Below are 22,719 nucleotides of genomic sequence, written 5' to 3'. Positions count from 1 at the left end.
GCACAAATGCAGACGACCTTTTCAAAAGCAGCTTTAATCTTGTACCATAAAAAAAAAAATAAGCACGACATATTGGCTTCCATTGATAAGAACTTGCAGATATGATAATTTTTAAGGTTTTGCAATATATTTACTAAAGTTATGCTGAATAAATGTAAGAAAAATGACTATGTATTTGGAAAGAAGACTTTAATAGTGTTGTTATACAGAGTATTGGCCAACTCAAGTGGGTCATCTTCTCTTACTGCCGCCATTATTTCCAGTATTTGACTAAAAAAGAAAGATTGATATTAGAAGGCTGAAACTCAGTACTGAATATACTTCAGACTGCTGCATGTGTATGTACAAGTCACTAAGATTAACCTGGAATAAAAACCTATGCTGAGAGCAACAGGGTAAGGTGCTCAGATACGCAAATAGCTTCACTTTTAAGTCACTAACTGCCATTCCCTTTACACTGAACACTGGTTGCTCACTGGTACAGATTCATCTTTGGTCTTTTGACTCTTGTTTGGAGGTAATTAAACAGCTTTCTGTTTCAAAGAAAGTGTCATTTTGTGGGTGTCTTTATCAATGGTCTTCATTTTCCAGACTGAAACTCATTAGCCTTTCAAGGCTAAAGCTGCACTACGCATAAACTGGTCTATGGCAAAGCTTAAATTCCAGACACAGCCTTATCTGAAGAGTATAGCTGCCAAAGTAACTTATTCCTCCTTCCTCATTCTCTAGATTAATTGTGATTAATGCATATAGATGTTTGCAGTAAATGTTAAATGAGCAATTTTAAAAGGCCCATAGCCTTGATCCAAGCTAGGAAAAGGAGGCAAAAGAAATGGGATGAATAATATTAACACTAACAGAAAACCAAGCCACAGTATTTTCTCTGTACTTATTTTCTTGATTTTGTATCAATCATTCTGAAAAAAAATTAATATTCTGTGCACTTCCTAAGACGAGTCATACTTTCATTTCTTCTATTAGCAGAAAAAAACCTTCAGAGCAAAGAATAAGAACCTCAAGCCTGGTGGTAGGGTTTGGTGGTTTTGGTTTTTAGATCTTGCCTCTTAACTTATGCAATAGCTAAACTTCTTTCTGAGGAAGACAGAGTAGAGAAAGTTGCTCTTAACAACTACTGGAATGTAGATATTTTCCTAGATGCAGAATTAGCCCATTTCATGACCATTCCTGTGTTTTGCAGCCAAAGAGCTTCTGGGTTTAAGGGGATGTTCCCTTAAGATGAGATGGGGTGAGATCAGGCCTACGCAGAAGTAATAAACACCAAAGAATTTCACCCTTGAAGAGCCTTGGTAGCACTTAATATCTATTCCCACTTGGATGCAGCAGGATGCTAGATGTTACTGTAACACTGCGTATATGAAATCACTGAAGGAGGGGGAAAAAAGAGCATCTTGTGGCTAAAGTTTCAAAAAAATAGCTTCCAAGGGTGAGTAGTGCAGTTCTGAAAATACATACAAAGCAGAAATACCACCCAGCAGCAAAATTGAGAGGTATCCAGCACCAAAGAAAAGACAAGTGGAAAATTCCTCCTGCTAATTGAGCTATATTAAACAGTATATATACCCTAAACATTAAATATGCTTTGTGGCCTAACTTCCCCCTCACACCAGATCTTGCTATTTGAGAAGTCACAAAACACCAGTTCTCAGTTACTATAATTCATTTTTCCTAAGGTGTAAGAGGTTCTCCGGTTACTACTCTACAATTAGTACAGGTTATATTTAATGTTTTAAAGGGACAGTAACTTTGAAATAATTTTGAACTAAGTAAGATTTTGTTTTATAACAGAAAGCAAAAGCCAAAGTGTAGCATTTGTGTACTGCTCTAGAACAGACTCCCTGCGTTTCCAGTTCTGGGGTTCTGGAACACTTCTGTAAACTACAACTAAGGCTGCAGCCAGGGAGGTGGGAGGTGGTGGTAACACACACAGGCTTACCGAAATAGCCTTATTCAGTGGCAGTAGAGGTCCCCCAGCTGTGACCAGAGAACTGTTCTTACTGGATTTATTCACCTCCTCCAAAATCATGGACTGACCCTAGAAAGTCTTAAAATACTGAAAGAGCCCTTCCGTGGTAGTGTGTGCACTCTGTGTTTAAAGCCAATTTCAAAGGCTATTACAACTTGACATAACTGCATAAAATGTATCTGAACACTCGGAGATGTCACCATGTAAGCTTAAACTGTGCTTTTAGTGTGATCAGTGGTCGTCTCTCTCCAAGAGTTTCTTCGGGTCTCCCAAAAAAGCAGCAGAACTTCCTTCTGTTCTCAAACTCTTGTTTAGACTCCTTGCTGAATACCTACATTCTTTAGTACTGTCCTGAGCAGTTATTCCAAAAGCTAGTTCCAAACAGGTAATTCACACAGCTTTTCATCGATATACATACAGACTTCACATCAACATCAAATAACCCCGAATAAATGGGCTTTGCACCTGCATCAGTACAGCTATGAGCTTTATTTACTTAAAATTCATTCACTGCAAGAAGAAACCTTCCCAAATTCCTTTTTCTTTTCAGAGAGTTGGTAACGAGAAGATGACTGAGATTGGTATAACTCACTGACCAGACTTCAGTAAGTGTTGTGATATTTCAGGCATTTAATCCATCAGTGCTATTTAATGGAGATAACTAAACATTTTCACTAAACCATTGATACATTTCCCTACTTTCCACACCTCTGCCAGGAAGCACATGAAAACGGTTTCTGCACTTTCTAACTCTGTCAACAAGGCCCTGGAGTTTTCTTTCACTGTTCTCTATGCTGACTGCTGTTCTTCACATCCAAACTTCATAGGATCACACTATTCTATGAAACTTATTTTTTTTTAGGCACAGTAGCAGAATGAAGAAATGACCCTAAGCAGATTCATGTTATGGCAGTTCATGTCCCAGGCGCTGTGATACGAGCAGAGGCACCACTGGGTGTCTCAGTAATGTCCCCTCTGCGGAGGACTGCACAGCTCCAGTGCGTGTCAGTTTTAAAAATAACTGGAACAACAACTGAGTGAAATTTATTCAAGTCAGGTTACTTCACAGGGTTTAACCCCTCCTCTAATGTATCAAATGAGAAGATAAAAGCAGTACTGGTTTCACTTTCAGGGAGCTTTTTACATTCAAAATTGCTGAAGTGGGAAAATCACGACTTTAAATTTTTCCACAGCCTATAAAGCAATACCTTGCACAAGTTTCACTACATTTAGAATTCATGTCTATTTACTACATTTTCAGTGAACTGATTTTTTCAATTTTTTTCCCTGTGAGATTTGAAGTATTTTGAATAATGGTACAGCAGTACACTTACATTATATGGCAGGGTTCATTTCTGTCCTTCAGGCAGTGCCCTATTTCCCATTTCTTTTTTGTAGGAAATGTAGTTTTAATGTATTTTGATCCAGCGTGAGTATTTTTCACTCCACACCAAGGTGCATCTAGTTTCATTTGAAAAAAAGAATTAAGAGTATGCAATTGTTTGAGAATAGCATGAGATCGTTTAATCAACTACATCCACAGACAAAAGTTCTTGCAATCTCTAGCAGTGACTTACGATTCAAAATGGAATTTAAGAGATTTGGGCAATTTAACATCGCCACAATCTTTGGATTTTTATACCATTAACCTTCACGATTTTACATTTTAAAAAATCAGCAGTAACAGTACGTAACACTAATTTCCTCTGACATAAAGATAGCTAGATACACTGCATGTGTTCCACAGAAACTTCCTGTATACTTCAACAGGTCTGTACTTCATGTGCCAATAAATCTAAGGATTTAGGCAGTTTGTTATTTTCCTTTCTCATATTCACAAATTTAAATAAATACTGTATTTATAACTGCCAGTTATTGAGAACTGAACATGCCAAAAGAAAAAAAAAAAAGGCATCCCTAGTCAGTCAATTAAAATCACTGCTCATTAGGCCAAGAGGGGAATTGAAGCATTCTTCTCCTTTATCCCATTTAAAGCGCTGTTGTTTCCAAATGCTGACACTGCTACCAGTGGCAAGCTCACAGCCATTGCCCTGTGTCTGGCACATCTCCAGCAAGCCAGATTTTAAAAGATAATCAAGCAGGATTCTGGTACCCAAGTACATTTAAAAATCTGGGCTTGTCCATTTGTCCTTTTCATCTTCCCCTGCAGAGTCAGAACCTGACACAGCAGCTTACTCCTTCCAGCAGAAGGCTGAAAAGGAGTATTTCTGGAGCCTGTAAACTGCTTTCCAAAGCGGAGAAACAGCCAGTCCTTTTTCTACCCTGAACTCCTTCTGCCTTATCATTGCTATACAAGCATATCTCGTTGCCCAATAGTGTTTTAAGTCACAAACTGACCAAGATAGAAAATCTTACCAGTTTCTATCATTAATCGTTCACTAGGAATTGATTTCAGTGTTTCCAAGTTGGCTTCTGTTTTCAATGAACTAGAAAATCAGAGTTTGGTTAAAAAAACCATAAAAAGTATATAGAAATAAGTAATTTACCTCTTGAAATGTTTTGCAGCAAAGGCAGCTTCCTAAATAATTTTGTTAGTGAATAAAATTTGCTTCATTTTTTAAAAGTGCTGCCTGTAAATTCGAACTTTGCAGAAAACAGCAAATTTGGAGAGCTACCCAGTGAAGCTGTCTCACCCTAGCAAGCATGCGGAACCCCTGCCTGCACTGCCCACACCTGCCTGGCCTCGGCAACCCATGCAACTTATAAAGTGGTGCTGGCTGGCTTTTGGCCAGATGACTGCTGAGAATTCAGACTGCGTAACCAGTAGATGAGGCTGCTCAGGTTACATTTGCATTACTCCTGGATTTGATATGGCAGCTTAAAATTATGCTATTTTTTAAACACTTCTCAGAAGGACTGCTTCCACGTTCAACAACCTTATTTATTTACAAACAAGGATTGACCTGAGGGTAGTAGAATGGACCTAAGACTAGATTAACTCACTGAGCTGTGAGTTAAGAACTTTTTATAGCTAACAGACTAATGAGTGCAATTCTAAATCTGTCAGATGATTAAGAGTCTAGTGAGATTTGAAAACTTGATCTCATTGTTTAAAAGAAAGCACAGCTGACATTTAAAAATAGTTTTATTTCTTGTAAAGAACTTACCAGCCATTTATCCCAATATAAAGATCCAAATCTATTATAGCTGCTGCTTCTTCCTTTGTGCCATCAAAAGAATGTACCTAGAACATATATAGATGCACACATATATACTTAATTATAAAACTCGAATCACTTAAAAGTACATATTAGGTTTTGTGTCATAAATATCTTTGATAGTATGCACTGCACATCTGTACAAACATAAAGATGGGGCACAGCTTAGTGGATTCTGCACTTGGCACATGATTCTGAATTTGGGCAAAGTTCAGGCTGAAGTCACTTGAATGCTGCAATAGAAGTGGCTACCACATTTTATTAGTGATAAATATGTGTAGAAAAGGCCTATCCAGTGATACTGCTTTTGGCCTAGGAACTTCCTGTAGCTGACAGCTAGGAGACTATACACAGGAACTAATCCTGTGCATGCTAAATTTTTACATTTTTTCCTCAGTACTCCCCACAGGACACTGTCAGGGACACAGTAAGAGCCGTGTTACATTCTCCACAGATTTTAGCCCACTGCAACTAGAGGGACAGTCTATCTGGTCATCACAGGGACTAAAGAGGCAAGTGAGAGGTCACAGTGTATAAGCAGTGTAATGCATCTGGGAACTGCAGCTTGTCAGCTGAGTGGAGCAAAGCCAACTGTCTGCTTCCCCACGCTGCGAGGGGGACACTCAGCTGCAGAGGCTGCCTGCTCGTCATTTCTCCACTGATTACCAGTTTTGCAGAAAAGCGAAAGAAAGGAAGGAGAGACCGTACTGTATTACGTAAGAGCACAACATGCAAAGTACTGAGCTAGGGGGGAAGGTTTTAACAGTAACAAAAGGGAAACCTGGGGACTGAGATATTATTGTAGGAGGTGTGGTGGTATTAGTAGGATAGAGTAATCCAAGCATCTATTACTTTTGGAAAACCCTGCCATAATGGAAACCTGAGAGAGCGTTGCTGGACTTTCCTAACTATTTCATCCAAAGTTTCTCCTCTTATGCTTGTGAATTAAAATACGTGATCTGAATACCTAAAGTAATCAAAAGTTACATCTGGATCTAATTTGAAAACGATGTCTAACGTAAGAAGCAAATGTTTGAGGTTATGGCTTCCACTGGGAACATGCATCTAAATTATCTGTGGTCTGAACGCACTGCAGTTACAGACACTGACGAATTGGGAAAAGGCCAGTATCAATTATGAGGTGCTTAAACTGTCCTTCTGACAGGCCAAGAAAAACTGCTCATGTCAGCTGCAGAGCTTTTTCTCAGCCTATCTTCTTACCTCGCAAAAAACCTGTTGAATAAGCAATGAAAATAAAAATACTAGAAGGGACTGGAAAACACTAATTAGTAATAACTTAAACCATATAACAGGAAGCCTACCCAGATTCTATGACAAACAAGAAGTTGCATATTAAGCAACAATATTCACACATAGGCATATAAAAAAGAATGCTACACTGAAGTCCATACTTACCACTCCTCCTACAAATCTATCTCGGTTTCTTCTCATTATGTCTATGAAAGGAAATAAATAAAAATGTAAGACAGCTTTATAACAGACAAAGGCGAAAGATTCAGGTTTCCAGATTTTACATATTCAGAATTTGCTCTGAATATGAAATATTCAAACAAAACCCACCTAAAAATTCAGCATGTGAGTTTCTACAGTGGAGAAACATGGGCAGTTGGGTCTGTTCTGACAGGTCAAATTGTTTTTCAAAATACCTGTAAAATAAAAAACACCTTTAAACAGAAACTCAGTGTAAGAGCAAATACAGACAGTAAATTAGTTTCTTCCAGCTTTTGTCCTCAAGAACTAAAGACAGAATTAATGCATTTGCCATGCAAAAGCTCTTCCTTGTTCAAGGACTTAAAACGAACTCTTTCCTGAGGTATATTCACATAGTTGTGATCTATGCTGGAAGACAGATAAGAAGTGGCCAAGAGCATCAATACTGAAGAACGCATGCATATATATATATGCCAAGCGTGTACTCTTGTGTAGTGCCGGTGTTGGAGTTTGGTTTTATTGTGCAGACTTCTATAGCCTGAGACGGTCAAAACTGCATCAGAGCTGACTGGCCTGCAAAATAACAATCCAGAGTTTTTGTTTGCCCTTCCATGAAGGTCAGTTTTTCCTCTCTTGGGGTGGCACAAATACCAATATTAGGCACCTTACTTCTGTCCCATTCTGCCTATTGTCTTCACTCTTTCAAAGTCCTCCACTGTCTTCCCTCTTCTCCTTTGTGTGCCTACATCCTTTCCTTTTCACTCAGTTTATCCCTACCTTCTACTCCTAGTATTCCCTTCGAAGGAGCAGTAACAGCAAGGCAGCCATGCTATGAAAAGACATAAAAATATGGGCAGAGGGAAGCTAACTAGGTAGCCAGCTTCCCCAGTGCAGTTTTCAAAGGAAACTAATTAGCACTGAACTAACCCATCACTTGTCATTGGCAACTAATTCTGATCCCGGAGCATTATCATTTACCACTTCTGTCTGCCACGCTACACCCAGGCATGCAAATGACCAACGCTCAGGAAACACAGTAGAATTTATGCATGGCAGAAGGCCAGCAGTGCATAGGTGACTCAGTATCCATACGCAATTTGAAAGATGACATTATTTGGACAAGGCAGGAGAACAACACTGCCTGTCCCAACAGGCTGGGACTGTATGCATGTATTGGATTTCTTTAGGTGTTACTCTTAAAAGCAGTCTGGGGCACTGGGGCATTCCCATCATCAGATATCAGAAACATTTCAAAAGCAAACTCATATCACTGTGTATGATTCACATATCAATCAGGAGAAAGCAGCAGCAAACCATTAGTTTGATTCACACTTTGTTAACATATAAATAATAAACCAAATTGCAAAAAAACCCCCAATGCAACCGGTCATTCAGTTTTGTGCAATTTTCAGTATTTTCTGTATATTACAGGTTGATATAGAGGGTGGAAGCAAGGACAGGTAGCCTGGGAGGAATACAGAGGAATTGTCTGAGCAACCAGGGATCAGGTCAGGAAAGTCAAAGCCCTGACAGAATTAAATCTGGCCAGGGGCATCAAGGGCAACAAGAAAAGTTTCTATAGGTACACTGGTGATAAAAGTAATACTAGCGAAAACACGGGCCTTCTCCAGAAGGAAATGGGAGACCTGGTTATCCAGGACATGGAGAAGGCTGAGGTACTCAATGACTTTTTTGCCTCAGTCTTCATCGGCAGGTGCTCCAGCCACACCACCCAAGTTGCAGAAGGCAAAAGGGGGGACTGGGAGAATGAAGAACTGCCCACTGTAGGACAAGATCAGGTTTGAGACCATCTAAGGAACCTGAAGGTGCACAGGTCCATAGGACTTGATGAGATGCATCTGTGGGTCTTGAGGGAACTGGCAGATGAAGTGGCTAAGCCACTATCTATCATATTTGAGAGGCTGTGGCAGTCCGGTAAAGTTCCCACTGACTGGAAGAGGGGAAACATAACCCCCACTTTTAAAAAGGGAAAAAAGGAAGACCCAGGGAACTACAGGCCAGTCAGTCTCACTTCTGTGCCCAGCGAGATCATGGAGCAGATCCACTTGGAAACTATGCTAGGGCACATGGAAAATGAGGTGATTGGTGACAGCCAACATGGCATCACTAAGGGCAAATTGTGCCTAATGAATCTGGTGGCCTTCTACGACAGGGTTACAGTGCTGGTAAAGAAGGGAAGAGCAACTGATGTCATCAACCTGGACTTGTGCAAAGTGTTTGACACTGTCCCACACAACATCCTTGTCTCTGAATTGGAGATACATGGATTTGACTGATGGACCACTCCAGTGGATAAGGAATTGGCTGGATGGTCGCACTCAAAAGAGTTGCAGTCAACAGCTCGATGTCCAAGTGGAGAGCAGTGACTAGTGGAATTCCTCAGGGGTCGGTGTTGGGACTGGAGCTGTTTAACACCTTTGTCAGTGACACAGACAGTGGGATTGAGTGCACCCTCAGCAAGTTTGCTGACAATGCCAAGCTGTGTGGTGTGGTCGACTTGCTGGAGGGAAGGGATGTGCCATCCAGAGGGACCTGGACAGGCTGGAGAGTTGGGTCTGTGCAAACCTCATGAAGTTCCACCAGGCCCAGTGCAAGGTTCTGCACAAGTGTCGGGGCAATCCCAAGCACAAGTACAGGCTGGGCGATGAGTGGAACTAGAGCAGCCCTGCGGAGGACTTGGGGGTGTTGGTTGAGAAGCAGCTCAACATGACACTGCAATGTATATCTGCAGCCCAGAAAGCCAACCACATCCTGGGCTGCATCAAGAGCAGCGTGGCCAGCAGGTTGAGGGAGGTGATTCTCCCCCTCTATTCCACTCTTGTGAGACCCCACCTGCAGTGCTGTGTTCAGCTCTGGGGCTCCCAACATAAGAAGGTCATGGACCTGCTCGAGCGAGTCCAGAGGAGGGCCCAGAAGATGATCAGGGGGCTGGAGAACCTCCCTTACGAGGACAGGCTGAGAGAGTTGGGGGTATTCAGCCTGGAGAAGAGAAGGCTCCAGGGAGACCTTACAGCAGCCTTCCAGTACTTAAAGGGGGCTACAGGAAAGATGGGGAGGGACTCTTTATGAGGCAGTGTAGGGATAGGATGAGGGGTAGTGGCTTTAAACTGAACGAGGGTATATTTAGTTAAGATATAAGGAAGAAATTCTTCACTGTGAGGGTGGTGAGACACTGGAACAGGTTGTCCAGAGAAGCTGTGGCTGCCCCCTCCCTGGCAGTGTTCAAGGCCAGGTTGGACGGGGCTTTGAGCAACCTGGTCTAGTGGAAGGTGTCCCTGCCCATGGCAGGGGGGTTGGAACTAGATGATCTTTAAGGTCCCTTCCAACCCAAACCATTCTGTGATTTCTCTGATAAAAGTTACCTTCCTTGTTTATCAGTGGAGATCTTTGAGATAAAACAGCTGGAACAGAAAGCACCTGTAACGTTAAAAACTGACATGAAAATTCAGGAGAATTAATTACACGTAGTTTGAATCTTCTTTGTAGTCTAGACTCTGTGCTTAGTTGAGCCTGTTTGACTAAATACAAATTTAATTAGAACTCATGATTGCTCTTGCGGTTAAATAGCTACAGTTGCTTGATTATTGGTGGGGTTTTTTTTTAAACAGAAGACTTGTTTCATAAGGAAGTGATGTTTTAGAGACTGAGCTACAAACAAGTCCTGTAAGTAACTTACTACCAATTTCAATTTAATTTTAAGAAGGGCAGTGGTCTGGAAAGTACAGAGTTTAGTGTCCCTACAAGTGGAAAGCCAATACAATCTTCTTCCATTCCTAGCAACAATGAAGCCGAACACATGCTACTACTTGCCCTGTCAAAGAGAAAGGGGAGGTGAATGGGGAAGTTCTTGGAGAGAAAAAAGAAAAAAAAAAAAAAGGAAAAATAAGGAAAGAAAGATAAACCCTGGAAAAGCATTAAGAAATCAGAATGATCAGAATGGTAACAAAATAAGTCAGTAGGAAACTAAACCCTTCTAGTTCTAGTGCTGAAGGAACCACCTTTTTCACTGGATGAGCAGACAGTCATTCAATACATGCTGGTTCTATGTTGCTTCTCAATGAAGAAGTTTGAAGATATTTCTGCAGGGTTGTTTGCAGGTCTAGTTTTGACCATAAAGTTCAAATACTGTGGTATTTCCACATTTGGGATTAAGGCACTAAAGGAGCTGAAGCAAACTTGCCTTGCTGAGGGAGAATATCCCCAAACAATTCTGGATTCATGTATGAATAACAGTGCAAGTGATTTTGTTCATCCCCTCCAATTTGATTACAAAACCTTCCGTTTCCATGTCGCTAAGCCCCACAAACCCCTCCCAGTAGCACAGCACAAGTAAAACTTCTATATACTTAGCAGTCCATTTATAATGTGACCTTCACCATAATATGAAGGCAGTATCTTCATCCAACTACCATTCAAATTACCCTCCTTCTGTTGGAAAAGTTATGAGAATGGAGAAAAATTCTGACAAAGTTCTTAGGGCTGCTTCAACAAAGGAATTTAATTTTTATTAGCCTCTCACCTTTATTAACTTTTCAATCCAAGAAAAAGGATTAAAAAAATAATGTTTTTTTTTTTACAGGTGAAAATTATCCAGAAGAAAACACAGCATAACTAACTAGAAAATAATGATTAAACATTAAACAAAACAGAGGTCATGCTCAGATACTACCGCCTGGGAAACTACCATACTTCTCTTCTACAGGGTAACTCTGCAGCTGCTTGTGACATATTCCAATGAGTGCTCCAACACCTGAACATGCATCAGCTGAAAAGCAGTGACATGCCTCCATGCACTTCACATGTTGCCTTCCTTTGATTTAGTTCATTTATGAAGCATTCATTCTCTATTAATTCGAAGAACTCACCACCCAGTCTGCTAAAAGTCATGAAAGCCAGACTGTATCCAACTCCATAGCATCCAACTAGCAGAAATTAAAACAACCCTAAACCCTGACCATGTTTCACAAACACATGGAGGATGAGGAGCAGGGAAAGCTGTCCATTTAGAAAATAGAGGATTTCCAAACACAATGTTTGCAGGCATCTACCTCTGAGGCTTTCAATATTTCTTCACTCTCTCATATTTCTTGCTTTCTGTCTGTTTCATCAATCACCTCCTTCCAACTGCAATTTCCAGGAAGGGCTCCCAAACAGCTCTGAGAAACTAGATTTATGTATTTCATACGATTCACTGAAATAGCTCAGATAAAGACTGTCTGTCATTATCAAATGTAATCAGAAAGGACTCACCTACCACTTTAAAAACTATTTCTGTTCCACCCTGTCACCTCTTTTCTCACAACCCAATTTCAGTGCACTTAATCAGAAGTTTTTCACTACAGGTCTTCAGCTGCAGTCCATCAGATAAGGAAAATCAGATACATTTTTTTTCTCCCAATAACATCAAGGCAGTAAGGATCTTAACATGTGATACTCCACTAGTGTTCTAGTTTGCCACAGAAAAGAAACAGGTTATGCTCCTAGGTGTGCTCTGCTGAACTGTACACTGAATTCTACCAGCAAAAAAGTTCTGTCCGCTTTGCTGAATATTTTACCGTATGATTGCAGCATTATGAAGAAATTAACCTACCTACTGCTAACATGTGGCAATTAGAAAAAAATACAACTAACCACTGCCCCCCAGTGACTAATTTACTCAGAACAGTAATATGCAAGAGCAATTCATTATTCACTCATCTTATTTGAATTTATCACTCTTATCTTTCAGTCAGTTCCCTCTGTAGACAGAAGTTCTCGATACAAGAATGCAAGCTGAATTTAGGGGCTGTGATAGGTTTTTTCCATTTGGTATCTATGCTGCAGATACTACTTCAAAACACAGATCTCCCCAGCTCCCGAGACTACCTTTTTCATCAGCTGTCAATTATGTGCTCCCAGCTAACACATCCCTTAAAAGCTCATTTTTCTTCCACTGCCGACTTACCCTTTTTGACAGTTCTGTTCCCTTCCCCATGCCTTTCACTCAACTGAATTCTTCTTTCACATACTACAGTTACGTTGTTGTCCCCATGAGTCTCTATGAGTTCTTGAGTATTAGCAAAAATGAACATCTGTCACACTCAGAAACCCACAAATTCTGATCGATTTTACAGAAAAAGACATGCTAAGTCAACACTAGGCAGGTAGCAAAATTTAGCACACAGCACTACTTGAATGTAGACATGCATCTTTCTTTAAAGTTCCATTTCTGTCAAAAACCCCCAGATCCAACCCTGCAAATGGCAGGTCTATGCCTGACAAAATGTTACCTGGTAGAATACAAGATAGAAAACACTCCTGTAAATTGCTACAAGTCAATGTATAGTCATCAACAGTTTCTTACTTGAGTTGGGTGTCCTTTGGGCAAAATTCTAATCTATCGAAATCTACAAATAAAAAGAACAAAAAACCCACTTAAGTGTTTTAGAATTTTTTAATATATGTCTAGAAAAAAAATTTGAAATACTAAAATAACACTTACCTAAGCCACATTCTCCAACTGCTATTACCTTTGTCTTATTTTTTTCAATCAGATTTTTTAATTCAGATAAATACTGTTCAGGGCTACTCTGCTCAAATTCTCCACAGCGGGTAGGATGACAGCCAACTGTACTGTAAAACACATCTAAAGCAAGATAGTATTAGAAGGTTTTAAGAAAAAAAGAAACAAAATTTATATAAGGTATAGACAGTATCTGTATTTGGACTTTTTTTCGTTGCTCATAATTTTAAAAGAAAACTCCCTTTGAACAACTTTATCTTGGTCATACTTTTATTACGCTGCTATTTTCTGCTTTAAAAATGTTAGACAGTATCTCTAGTGGGGGTGTGTGCACGTGTTTCTTTTTAGTACACATAATTTAGCATACTCCAAAACTGCAACTCAAAGCTGAATTATTCTAGTGGAGTGGCCCTCAACAAATCATACAATTGTTGAGGTTGGAAAAGACCTCTTGAGATCATCTAGAAATACATCTCGCTCAAAATGTATCAGGTCATCCTCAGCTTAAGATTTGCAGACAACATGCAATTTCCATCGTGTGTCTCTGCATTAGCTGTTACAGAATTCCGCAAGCAACACCTAACCTGATTTACCTAAATATCTAATCTAGACTACCTTAGTGCCAAATCTAACGCTTCTCCTAAGTGCCTTTGTGGAGAATGTAAAAGCATGGGTGGGGAGGGAAAGAATATATAACGCCCCAAGAGTTTATGTTAAAGCTAGTGCTGCTTTGATGGAAGTGGGGAGGTGGATTGGGTTGGACCAGACCACCTCCTCAGGTTCATTCCAACCTGAATTATTCTATGGTTCTGTTCATAAATAGTACTTTAACATGTGTTTTAGTTCAAACGCATATTTAATTAATTAGTGGAATGATATTTGCCTTTTCACAGAAAGAAAGGAAAAGCCAGGAGAATCATAAAGAGAAAGATACCTCTCTTGTTCAAGCTGGTCATGATAGATTGCTAAATAAAAACCAAAAACCCACCAAAAAACATACATTCCACACCATATAAGCATTCTATCTTATTTCTAGAAGGCAGCCTTGTAACAAAATTTTTATTCCAGAAATTTCCTGAAATTTCTATTTTTATCTAGAAATAGAAATTACAGGAAAGACTGATTCATTCCAACACCCAGAGATCTAAAGAGCAACATACAGAAACTCATACACAATGCATTCACCCCACTCTGAAACATAACTTCTCATTTTAATCTGAGATTCTGTAAACACCTCCAGGGGCAGGTCCTTTTGAACTCTTAATTCTGAGAGTGGAAAAGGTTATATTTCTGACTGACAACATAAATTTAATGTGAAAATACCATTTGTCTGTGCCAGCTGCAATGCATCTTTACTATCTTGTAGACTCCCACCTGTAATCAGAAACTTGAAAGAAAAGCAGTGTCAGCAAGTATGTTCTCCTTTGAACATCAAACAGAATGTTTAAGAAAACACTCAGATATAAGTAAGAATCTAGGCAGAGAACATCTGAAGGCAATTACTTATATATGACAGAATTTCATAAATCAGTAACAAACCCCAGTGTTCCTCAGCAGCTAGTAAATACACTACGTATCAAAACCTGATTTTTTCTTTATCAAATATCTTCTATGATAAGTATTTAAACCATTAAATGAGTAAAATACTTCTATTTGCAGCAATATTAACTTCATTAGATAATGACTCGAAGCTTTATTTGCATTCAAGAAATGATATTCAGAAATAATCTCCCTGTTTTACAGGTGGAGAAACTAAAACCTCCCTAACACCCAAACCAAGATGCGAGTAAGTAGATAAACCAACAAAGGAGTCTGTATCAGAGTCATGATTACAAATTTAAGAATTTCTGGTTCCGATCTTTTATTTTTACCTTAAGATCAATGGTTATCACACTAGAATTGTTGCTTACAGTGTTTTTTGAACCACCACTTGCAGGATCTTGCAGCCTAAGTCCTAATAAATCATGACTACACTGCTTTTTGGACAACTCTTACCCCTACACATGCTACACCAGACTTGATCAGCACCAAGTCAGACATTTCTGCAGTATGCAGTAGAGACAGACACGTCCCAACAACATCATCAGAAATGTAAGTTAAGCTGAAATTGTCTCAGTGTACATACAGCACAGGGCAAAACTTCACAAAAAATTTACCACAAATCAGCAGCTATACAGAAAAATAGAAGTATTTTCAAATAAAGAAATTAATCTTATAGGCAAGCAGAAACAAGTCTGGGATGGAATGGACTTCTGACACTGTACAAGCCAGGAGCAAGACTCAAGACATAGCTAAGGACATGGAACTCCTGAACTCCATTTCTGAATCCACCGTGCACCTTAAAAAAGTTATGTAGCCAATCTACTTTTGATGATAAAATAGGAAAATTGCCACTTACTTTCAGAGGGTGGTATAAAGATTAAACACTACTTACACAGCACATATAAATACAGTAAAAGTGACTATGATTCTGTACTTGCTGCAGTGTGGTAACTTCTCCATCACTAGTTTTTGTTTTTTGTCTCCCAGTTTATTTCCTACTCTTTTCAGATGAGAGCCTTTCAGCAAACATTCAAGATCTCTGTTCCTCTTCTAGAGGTGGGTTTATTTATTTCTAATCCATCAGCCTTATTAGTTCAGTAGAACAGTTTGTGACCATGTGCACTGTATTTTTTAATTCGTATTTTTGTCTTGACAATTTATTCAGTCTAGAGAGAGAGAGGTATAAGCAGGCTGGACTATTATAACTAAAGGAGTGCAGTCCATGGCTGAACGCACTGATTTCAAGCTAAGAGTTACAAACCTGCTAAAACTGTAAGACTTTATGGGCACTTCCAGCTCTTCTGCAATTACAAATTTCCTTTACACAGAGAAATATCTGAGGGATTATGACCACACCAGTTTTTGAGTTTTGATCTGTAGCGGTAACTGTTGACTGAATCACTCAGAATACAAGATGACAGGCTGCCTATAATACAGCTAACATGGAAAATTACGTACTCGACTGCAGCAGGTCAGAGGAGAACATCTTTCTTTTGAAACTGTACAAAAGAAATTCTACATACTTATCACATATGATACCACTGAACTGAAATAATCAGCTTCTAACGATCTGTGTAAGTGAAAGACAATGCTCTGCACGGAACACTTTTGCTTTATACTATTGAAGAAAGTTACTGCATTTTCCATTGTAAGTTCCAGAAACTTTTAATACTGAGCACTAAAAAGCAAAGTATTAGAAAGCAGTTTAAAATATTAAAGAAATTTTATGAGAAGAAATTACCTTTTTAACGCCAACTTTGACTGCTCTCTCTACCACATCCAAAAAGTCATCTGTGAAAGTTCAAAAAATGCCATAAACTGAATTTAAGATTTTACAGCACAATTTAACTACTTTTCAACTAAAAATCACTTTCATGCAGTCAAAATGCCTATCATGAACAATCTTTAAACCACACTTTATTAATCTTTAGAAGACACTAACAAAATGCAGTAACTGAAGACCCAGTTTAAATTACAAGAAGTCAACAGAAGTTTTTCTCATACTTTAGTAGAGACTCTGTTTTTACATCTATATCTACAGGCTGTGAAAGCAAAAAAGCATCAGTTATAATTAGTAGCTACGATTCGGCAATGCTGCACTTTGGTAGTTTATTGCTCATAATTCTCAGATCAGTTTCTTCCATGCAATCCTAACATAAAAACATCAGCAATTTTCCATTTTGCTCTAGAAGCAGAGCTACCAGTATGACAACTTAATAGCAATTCAGTAGAAAAGAATATATTTTGCTTAGAACATCTAACTTATTTTGTCACGCTTTCTTCTTCAAATCACAGTAAATAAGCATCCAGTTTCTGAGCAGAAAAAGAAAAAAATCTAACCTCACTTTCTGACAAGTAAGAAGCTTCCATTTTAATAAGAAGGATCCTGTCTTTCAGCAGATACAAAGAAATGTTTACCTTGATGTTTTTGTGTTCCCCTGTAGATTCCTCTGAACATAGGATCTGTTAGGTTAATACCAATATCTATGAAAAAACAAATATAGAAATTAGATGTTATAGTCACTCTACATTTCAATTTTGAGCATTAGCCAACTAGAGAAGACAATGAAAAGCATATCATAGCAGTCCCCGCCTACTACACTGACAGGCCATATAAAGCTTAAGCATAAGTTTACTTGAATAACTTGAGAGCTTACTCCTTACTAGAAGTGTCAGAAAAATAAAATTTTGGCCTTCTGTGCAACTCCAGACTTATTCTAGAGTGTATACGACATGCCCTTATAATCACCAAGGCGAATACACATACACTGTTTATTGCAATTAATTCTGCTTTTCACATGAAAATACAAATTTATCTCTGCCAACAAGCAGTAACAGGGAAGGGAAACTGCAGTATCTCACATAAAACTTTTACACGGGTGGGAGCAGCAGCAGACTGCCTCATAAAAGTGCCCGTTTTCCCTCCTACTGCCCGCGTCCATCCAGCCGGGCCAGCAGCTCGAACAAGAACACCTGCAATGCAGTCCCCGAGCCAAGCCCGGCCAGCCCCAGCGCTGCTGCTCTACTCGGCTCCCCAGGCTCTCCCTGAGCCGCAGCCTCGCAGACCCGCGCTGAAGCACAGGCATCAGGAACAACCACCTCTGCAGCTGCCAGAGCCCGCGTTTCTAGCAGGGTTTTCTAGCGGGACGGGAAATTTTCCAAGATAATATTGGGCTGCTTAGCCACAAATAAAGCTTCAATCTGAACCCACCTTCTGAAGTTATTTACATACTTCCTGCCGAATTGCCTAAGAATATTAACATATTCATCCAAGCCAATTCCATACAATTAGAAACAACCACGGCTAACGCACCAAAGCGAAAAGGGCACGAGGGGCGGCCAGAAAAACAGAAAACCTAGAGTTTAAGTATGACTTTGAGGAGCCACACAGCAGTCCCCCCCTGAAGCCCCCAGCGAAACGTTCCCAAACGCTTCTTGTAGGCTGAAAGGCAGCCTGCATCGCGGCCCCGGAACCACCGAGAGGGACGACAGAGGCGACAAGCCCTGGCTGAGGGTCAGGCCCTGCCACCGGCGCGGCCCACGCCCCCCGCCCGCCGCGCTCGGCCCCTCACCACGGAGCGGGGCGGCGGGCTCCTCCCGCGCGGCGCGCACAGGCGGCGGCGGCGGCGGCTGCCTCAGCCCGGCACCGGGCGAGGCACGGAGGGACCGGGGGCGAGGCGACCAGCCCCGCCGCGGCCGGGAGCGCGGGCGCCCTACCCCCCTCCGCTCCCCCCTCACCGATGAACTTGGCGCGACTCATGATGATAATGATGATGATGATGGTGGTGGTGGTGTCGGCGGCTGAAACGCGAGCGACGCGCCTGCGCGCGGCGACGTCCTCCAGCTTCCCGTCAGCCCCCGCGCGCGAAGGTGAGGGGTAGGACGGCCCGAAATGGCGGCCTACCTGACGCACCAGCAGAAGGTGCTGCGGCTCTATAAGAAATCCCTGCGGCACCTGGAGTCCTGGTGCATCTACCGGTAAGAGGTGAAGGGAAGTGGGCCTGGGGACGCCTGTCCTTTCTGGGAGCGGGGCCTTCTAGCTCCGTGCTTAGCTGCGCGGGGGCCTGGCGCTGGGACTGGCCTTCCCTTCCCTTCCCAGACAGGGCGTTGGACTTGACTGGCGCTTTGTCCTCTTTTTTTTCCCTTGGCCCAAGCGTGGCTGAAGGGGTGAGGAAAAACCCTCTGGAGTCACTTGGGAGTGCCTGCCACAGAAAAGGGCAATGTAGGAACAGGAGCTCTTCAGATGCCCCTGACCAAATCCTGTCTTTGCTCAAGGGTGACTGGTGATGTTACCAAACTTTGTTTCTGTATGCGATTAGTGTTTTCTTGCATACATCACTTAATCTCTGTAGAGACAAGTACCGCTACTTTGCCTGCCTCCTGAGAGAACGATTTGATAAGAACAAGGATGTGAAGGATATGGTGAAAGCTACAGAGCTGCTGAGGGCAGGCGAGGAGGAGTTCTGGGCGAACCAGCATCCTCAGCCGTACATCTTCCCTGACTCCCCTGGGGGCACTGCCTATGAGAGATATGAGTGCTACAAGGTAAGGTGGTCTGTGAAGTTCTGTATTACTGTGCTTGCCTTGCTCTTCTTTTAGGGAATGTAAAGTGAGTGCTTTAAGTGGACTTTCATAGCACTGCAGCTTGGCTCAGCAGTATAACTTCAGTAGTAGTTTACTGGTGCTAAACATCTTGCTGCTTGTGTGGGAGAAGCTGTCCTGCTTGTCAGATCCCTGAAAATGGAGTTTGGTGGTCTGCCTGAACACAGCTAGCTTCTTTCTGCTGGGATAGTCGTTGCTCTTTTGCCAAATGGAAGCTGCTCTGCAATGGGTCAGGCAGGCACAGTGAAAGGGTTAGAACTGAGCTGTGAGAGTAGGCAGTGTGGAGGAAGCTGTGCTGCCCGCTGTGGTGCCATCTGGTCACAGCTTTGGTTTCTCTCTGGTCTTGTCAGGTAGGCTGTCAGGGGACTTCACTCGGTCCCATCGTTCTTCCAGCATTTTGAGTAATGGTACAAATTGTCATTTCCCTTCATAAGCTGTAGTGCTAGATACATATCTGTGCGTCACTGTGTGATAGGTAGTATCTCTAAAAATAGAAGCTGTATTTTTAGAATCTAAGGCATTTCTAGAGGCTTTTTTTCCCTGCTAGATTGTTCTATTTAGGAGTAAAGAAACAGGTTTCGTAGACAAACACAGGGTTTTCACTTTCTTGGCACTGGCTCTTTTAATGTATTACAAGAAATTAATACTAACCTAGAGAGTGCATGCACCCATTTTCTCCTGGATTTGAAGAAAGTGCTGACACAAGATTAAATCTGATCAGATCTTTATGCATAAGAAGCCATGTGAAAGGGAGAATCTGACATAGTTATCAGAGGCAGAAAAAAGAAGCTATGAGTGGAAAGGGAAGAGGAGAATTTAAGCTTATACCAAGGTTGCGGGCCTTAGCAGTAGTACAGATAATAGGGAGCGAGAATCTGGACAGAAAAAAGGCCAGTTGAGGAATAAATGGTCAAGATTAGTCTTCATGTAGAAATACAAACTGGTTTATGTTCTCTCTGCCCTGTTTGCTATGCTCAAACTGTCCTTTCACAAAATGGCTGTCACAGGGATTTGGCTTGTTGATACATCAGTGAGTGTCCGTTGTGGATGCTGCTATAAAATGTAATTTTTTAGATCTCAGGCTGTTTGATGGTTTTAATTGTTGTTTGGTGTGTGTGGATTTCTTTTTATATTATTATTGGCAGCTCTGCTATTTCTGTTCAGTCAAAGGTTTACTCAGTGATGAGACTCACGGTAGGAAACTGGAAATGTAAATGTCACTCAATGATAGTATTGGAGCAACTTCTTAATTTTATTTTTTTAAGAATGGGGGTTTTTGGGCTTTGGGTTTGTTTTTTAATCAACGTTCCTGTCTTTAGAATGTTAACATTTAGTGATACGCTGCTGCAGTATTTTAAATATGGCTTTTTTCTTGACTGGACATCTTAGAGGTCTGACCATTATCAAGATCTTAAAGGTCACTAATTTTTTGGTTGTTGTAGACAAGCAGAAATGAGCTGTAAGGTTCTGTCTCTGTCAAATAAAATAAATTAGGAGTTGGAGAAAAGAATGTGTCTAACCTGCTACCTTTGGGAGAAGGAAGGGAAGAAACGAGATTTTCCCTTCCACCAGACAGAATTATTTTGAGAACCTTAGAGCAAACTGAGATGACCTGGGGACTTTTCTTTGGGATGCTGTGATTTAAGCAAGTCTCTATGATGTCTTCCTATGACTTAGGATAATGCGTGAAACAAAGATTGAAAGTACTGACCTCTGCCATACAGTGCCTTGAGACTAACAATAGCCAGGTAGCTCTTAAATGGTGTTTTTATGTAGTACTTTATTTCCTGGGTTATTTATCCATTTTAATACTGGCTTCAGCAATTGCGTTTAGGTTTTTGTGTGTGTGTGTACTATGCATGATTTCATATATAAAAGTAATATATATAAATCATGTTTTTCGTTAACAGTTGCCTGAGTGGTGCTTGGATTACTGGCATCCTTCTGAGAAGGCAATGTATCCGGATTACTTTGCCAAACGAGAGCAATGGAAGAAGCTGCAGCGGGAGAGCTGGGATAAAGAGGTCAGTGCTTGCTCAGTGCAAAGTAAAGCTGCTTTAGCACAAAAGTATTTTGTGTGACATCTAGATATGTTATTGGAAAAATTATTGAATGCCTGCTGCAGTGTCATTTAGAGTCTGCTTTATTAGAACTCTTGTCAGTGTGAAACACTGACTTGACCTAAAATGCTTACACAGAGATCTTTGAGTTACTGCTTCCTAAAGACTGTGAAGGGAATTTGACGTTAAAGCTGAACCTCCAACCATGTTTCAGTTAATGCAGGGCTGTTGCAGCAGTTTTGCTAAAAGAAATTCCAAAGTGGGATGAGAGGAGATTAATGACCACAGAATTTCCCTTCTGCTGCTGGGAAGCTCTCACAGTTTCTGGTTGCACCTTTGAAGGTGACTTACCACAGTGTTGCCATCAGTTGGGAATCGAGACTAATTTCTGGCCATCTTAAACTGAGGTTCAGTTGGAAAAAGTTGATGTTCTTCGAATAGTTCTCTAATTCAGTTGTAGAGAAATAGTTGGATTGTATGTAGTATGACTCTTACCAGAATTAACAATAGTGGCAGCCAGCACTTATGCTGCTTCAAGAAACTGTGAAGGCTGCTTCAAGAAACATGTTTTGAAAACATCTAGAGGGCTGCTGGCAGCGTGCAGAAATAGAGGTCTCCTGCAGGCTGGGGTGGAAGTTGATCAGGACTCGTAATGGTCTGGCAGCTTTCAGAGCAGCAAGAGAATTACGTCTGTTTAATGTAGCAGTAGTAGACATGAATCATGTGGAAATAATGACCTTTTAAATGAGATTTCTCTCGTAAATCACTTTTTACTCCTAAAATTTCCTTCTTAATTAGGTAATAGGAGCCTGCAATGATTACTGCGTTCAGAATACTGGGAAGCATGAAACCTGTCTGTCAACCACAGGTGTTACTGCTGGTTCTTCCCTTCTGAAACAGGGGCCAGTTTTGCTTAGTGCCGGGATGCTGAAAGGCACATTATGGAAACGTGCATTTATGAACTAAAGCAATTTTATGTCTTGTCTTCTAGATTAAGCAGTTAGAGGAAGAAACTCCAGCTGATGGTCCAAGAACTGAAGCTTTGCCTCCAGCTCGTAAGGAGGGGCATCTGCCACCGCTGTGGTGGCACTACGTTACAAGACCTCGTGAGATGCCCATGTAAAAGCATTGTTCCACTTGAGAATTGAAGTGGTCTGTCTTCTGTAAGCAGTTGATGTGTCAGTGACTGCATGCTACTCTAAGTAATACACAATAAAGCCAAATAAAGTAAAAGAGAAGGCATTTTTCTGACATACTGTTCTGCTATAACATGCACATGCTTCCCTTCCAGTTTGGGCAGCGTAGAATAGATAACTGTTAACATCTACACAATATAGTGAAGATATCAGAGCGTGCTGACCAGCCTGTGAAGGAGTC

The 22,719-nt window shown here is 40.9% G+C and overlaps 2 protein-coding genes across 4 annotated transcripts; one reads left to right on the top strand and one right to left on the bottom strand.

Moving 5' to 3' along the window:
• Window positions 1-15: 15 nt before the first annotated feature.
• On the bottom strand, window positions 16-18,520 carry TATDN1 (TatD DNase domain containing 1). 3 transcript variants are annotated; one of them, XM_074844718.1, is made up of 12 exons: window positions 18,419-18,520; window positions 17,099-17,164; window positions 16,422-16,471; window positions 14,462-14,525; window positions 13,118-13,261; window positions 12,980-13,022; window positions 6,745-6,830; window positions 6,580-6,620; window positions 5,113-5,189; window positions 4,361-4,431; window positions 3,319-3,445; window positions 16-270 (listed from the first exon to the last, which is right to left on the bottom strand). In XM_074844718.1, exons 1-12 carry the CDS (start codon window positions 18,438-18,440, stop codon window positions 168-170), a joined length of 894 nt encoding a protein of 297 aa, XP_074700819.1. In that variant the 5' UTR covers window positions 18,441-18,520; the 3' UTR covers window positions 16-167. The 3 variants fall into 3 exon arrangements, with proteins under 3 accessions (XP_074700819.1, XP_074700734.1, XP_074700895.1); XM_074844633.1 differs by lacking the exon at window positions 18,419-18,520 and adding an exon at window positions 18,253-18,384; XM_074844794.1 differs by lacking the exons at window positions 12,980-13,022; window positions 13,118-13,261; window positions 14,462-14,525; ... (1 more) ...; window positions 17,099-17,164; window positions 18,419-18,520 and adding an exon at window positions 12,906-12,942.
• NDUFB9 (NADH:ubiquinone oxidoreductase subunit B9) lies at window positions 18,510-22,584 on the top strand. Its single transcript, XM_074844932.1, has 4 exons — window positions 18,510-18,658; window positions 19,033-19,225; window positions 21,193-21,306; window positions 22,334-22,584. Exons 1-4 carry the CDS (start codon window positions 18,573-18,575, stop codon window positions 22,463-22,465), a joined length of 525 nt encoding a protein of 174 aa, XP_074701033.1. The 5' UTR covers window positions 18,510-18,572; the 3' UTR covers window positions 22,466-22,584.
• Window positions 22,585-22,719: the final 135 nt, after the last annotated feature.

The sequence above is a fragment of the Strix aluco genome, chromosome 1 (assembly GCF_031877795.1).
Source record: "Strix aluco isolate bStrAlu1 chromosome 1, bStrAlu1.hap1, whole genome shotgun sequence".
Classification (NCBI taxonomy): domain Eukaryota; kingdom Metazoa; phylum Chordata; class Aves; order Strigiformes; family Strigidae; genus Strix; species Strix aluco.
This window is presented reverse-complemented; position numbering and strand designations above follow the sequence as displayed.

What these genes read in the sequence shown, in the direction of transcription:
- TATDN1 (XM_074844718.1), bottom strand. Translation starts at nt 18,440, where the DNA reads ATGAGTCGCGCCAAGTTCATCG. An exon ending in TCAAAGTTGGCGTTAAAAAG is followed by an intron (nt 14,526 to 16,421) that starts GTAATTTCTTCT and finishes TTTTCTTTCAAG; the next exon opens with TTTCTGATTACAGGTGGGAG. An exon ending in TATATTGGGATAAATGGCTG is followed by an intron (nt 4,432 to 5,112) that starts GTAAGTTCTTTA and finishes CTGATTTTCTAG; the next exon opens with TTCATTGAAAACAGAAGCCA.
- NDUFB9 (XM_074844932.1), top strand. Translation starts at nt 18,573, where the DNA reads ATGGCGGCCTACCTGACGCACCAGCAGAAGGTGCTGCGGCTCTATAAG. An exon ending in GAGTCCTGGTGCATCTACCG is followed by an intron (nt 18,659 to 19,032) that starts GTAAGAGGTGAA and finishes TAATCTCTGTAG; the next exon opens with AGACAAGTACCGCTACTTTG. An exon ending in AGAGATATGAGTGCTACAAG is followed by an intron (nt 19,226 to 21,192) that starts GTAAGGTGGTCT and finishes TTTCGTTAACAG; the next exon opens with TTGCCTGAGTGGTGCTTGGA.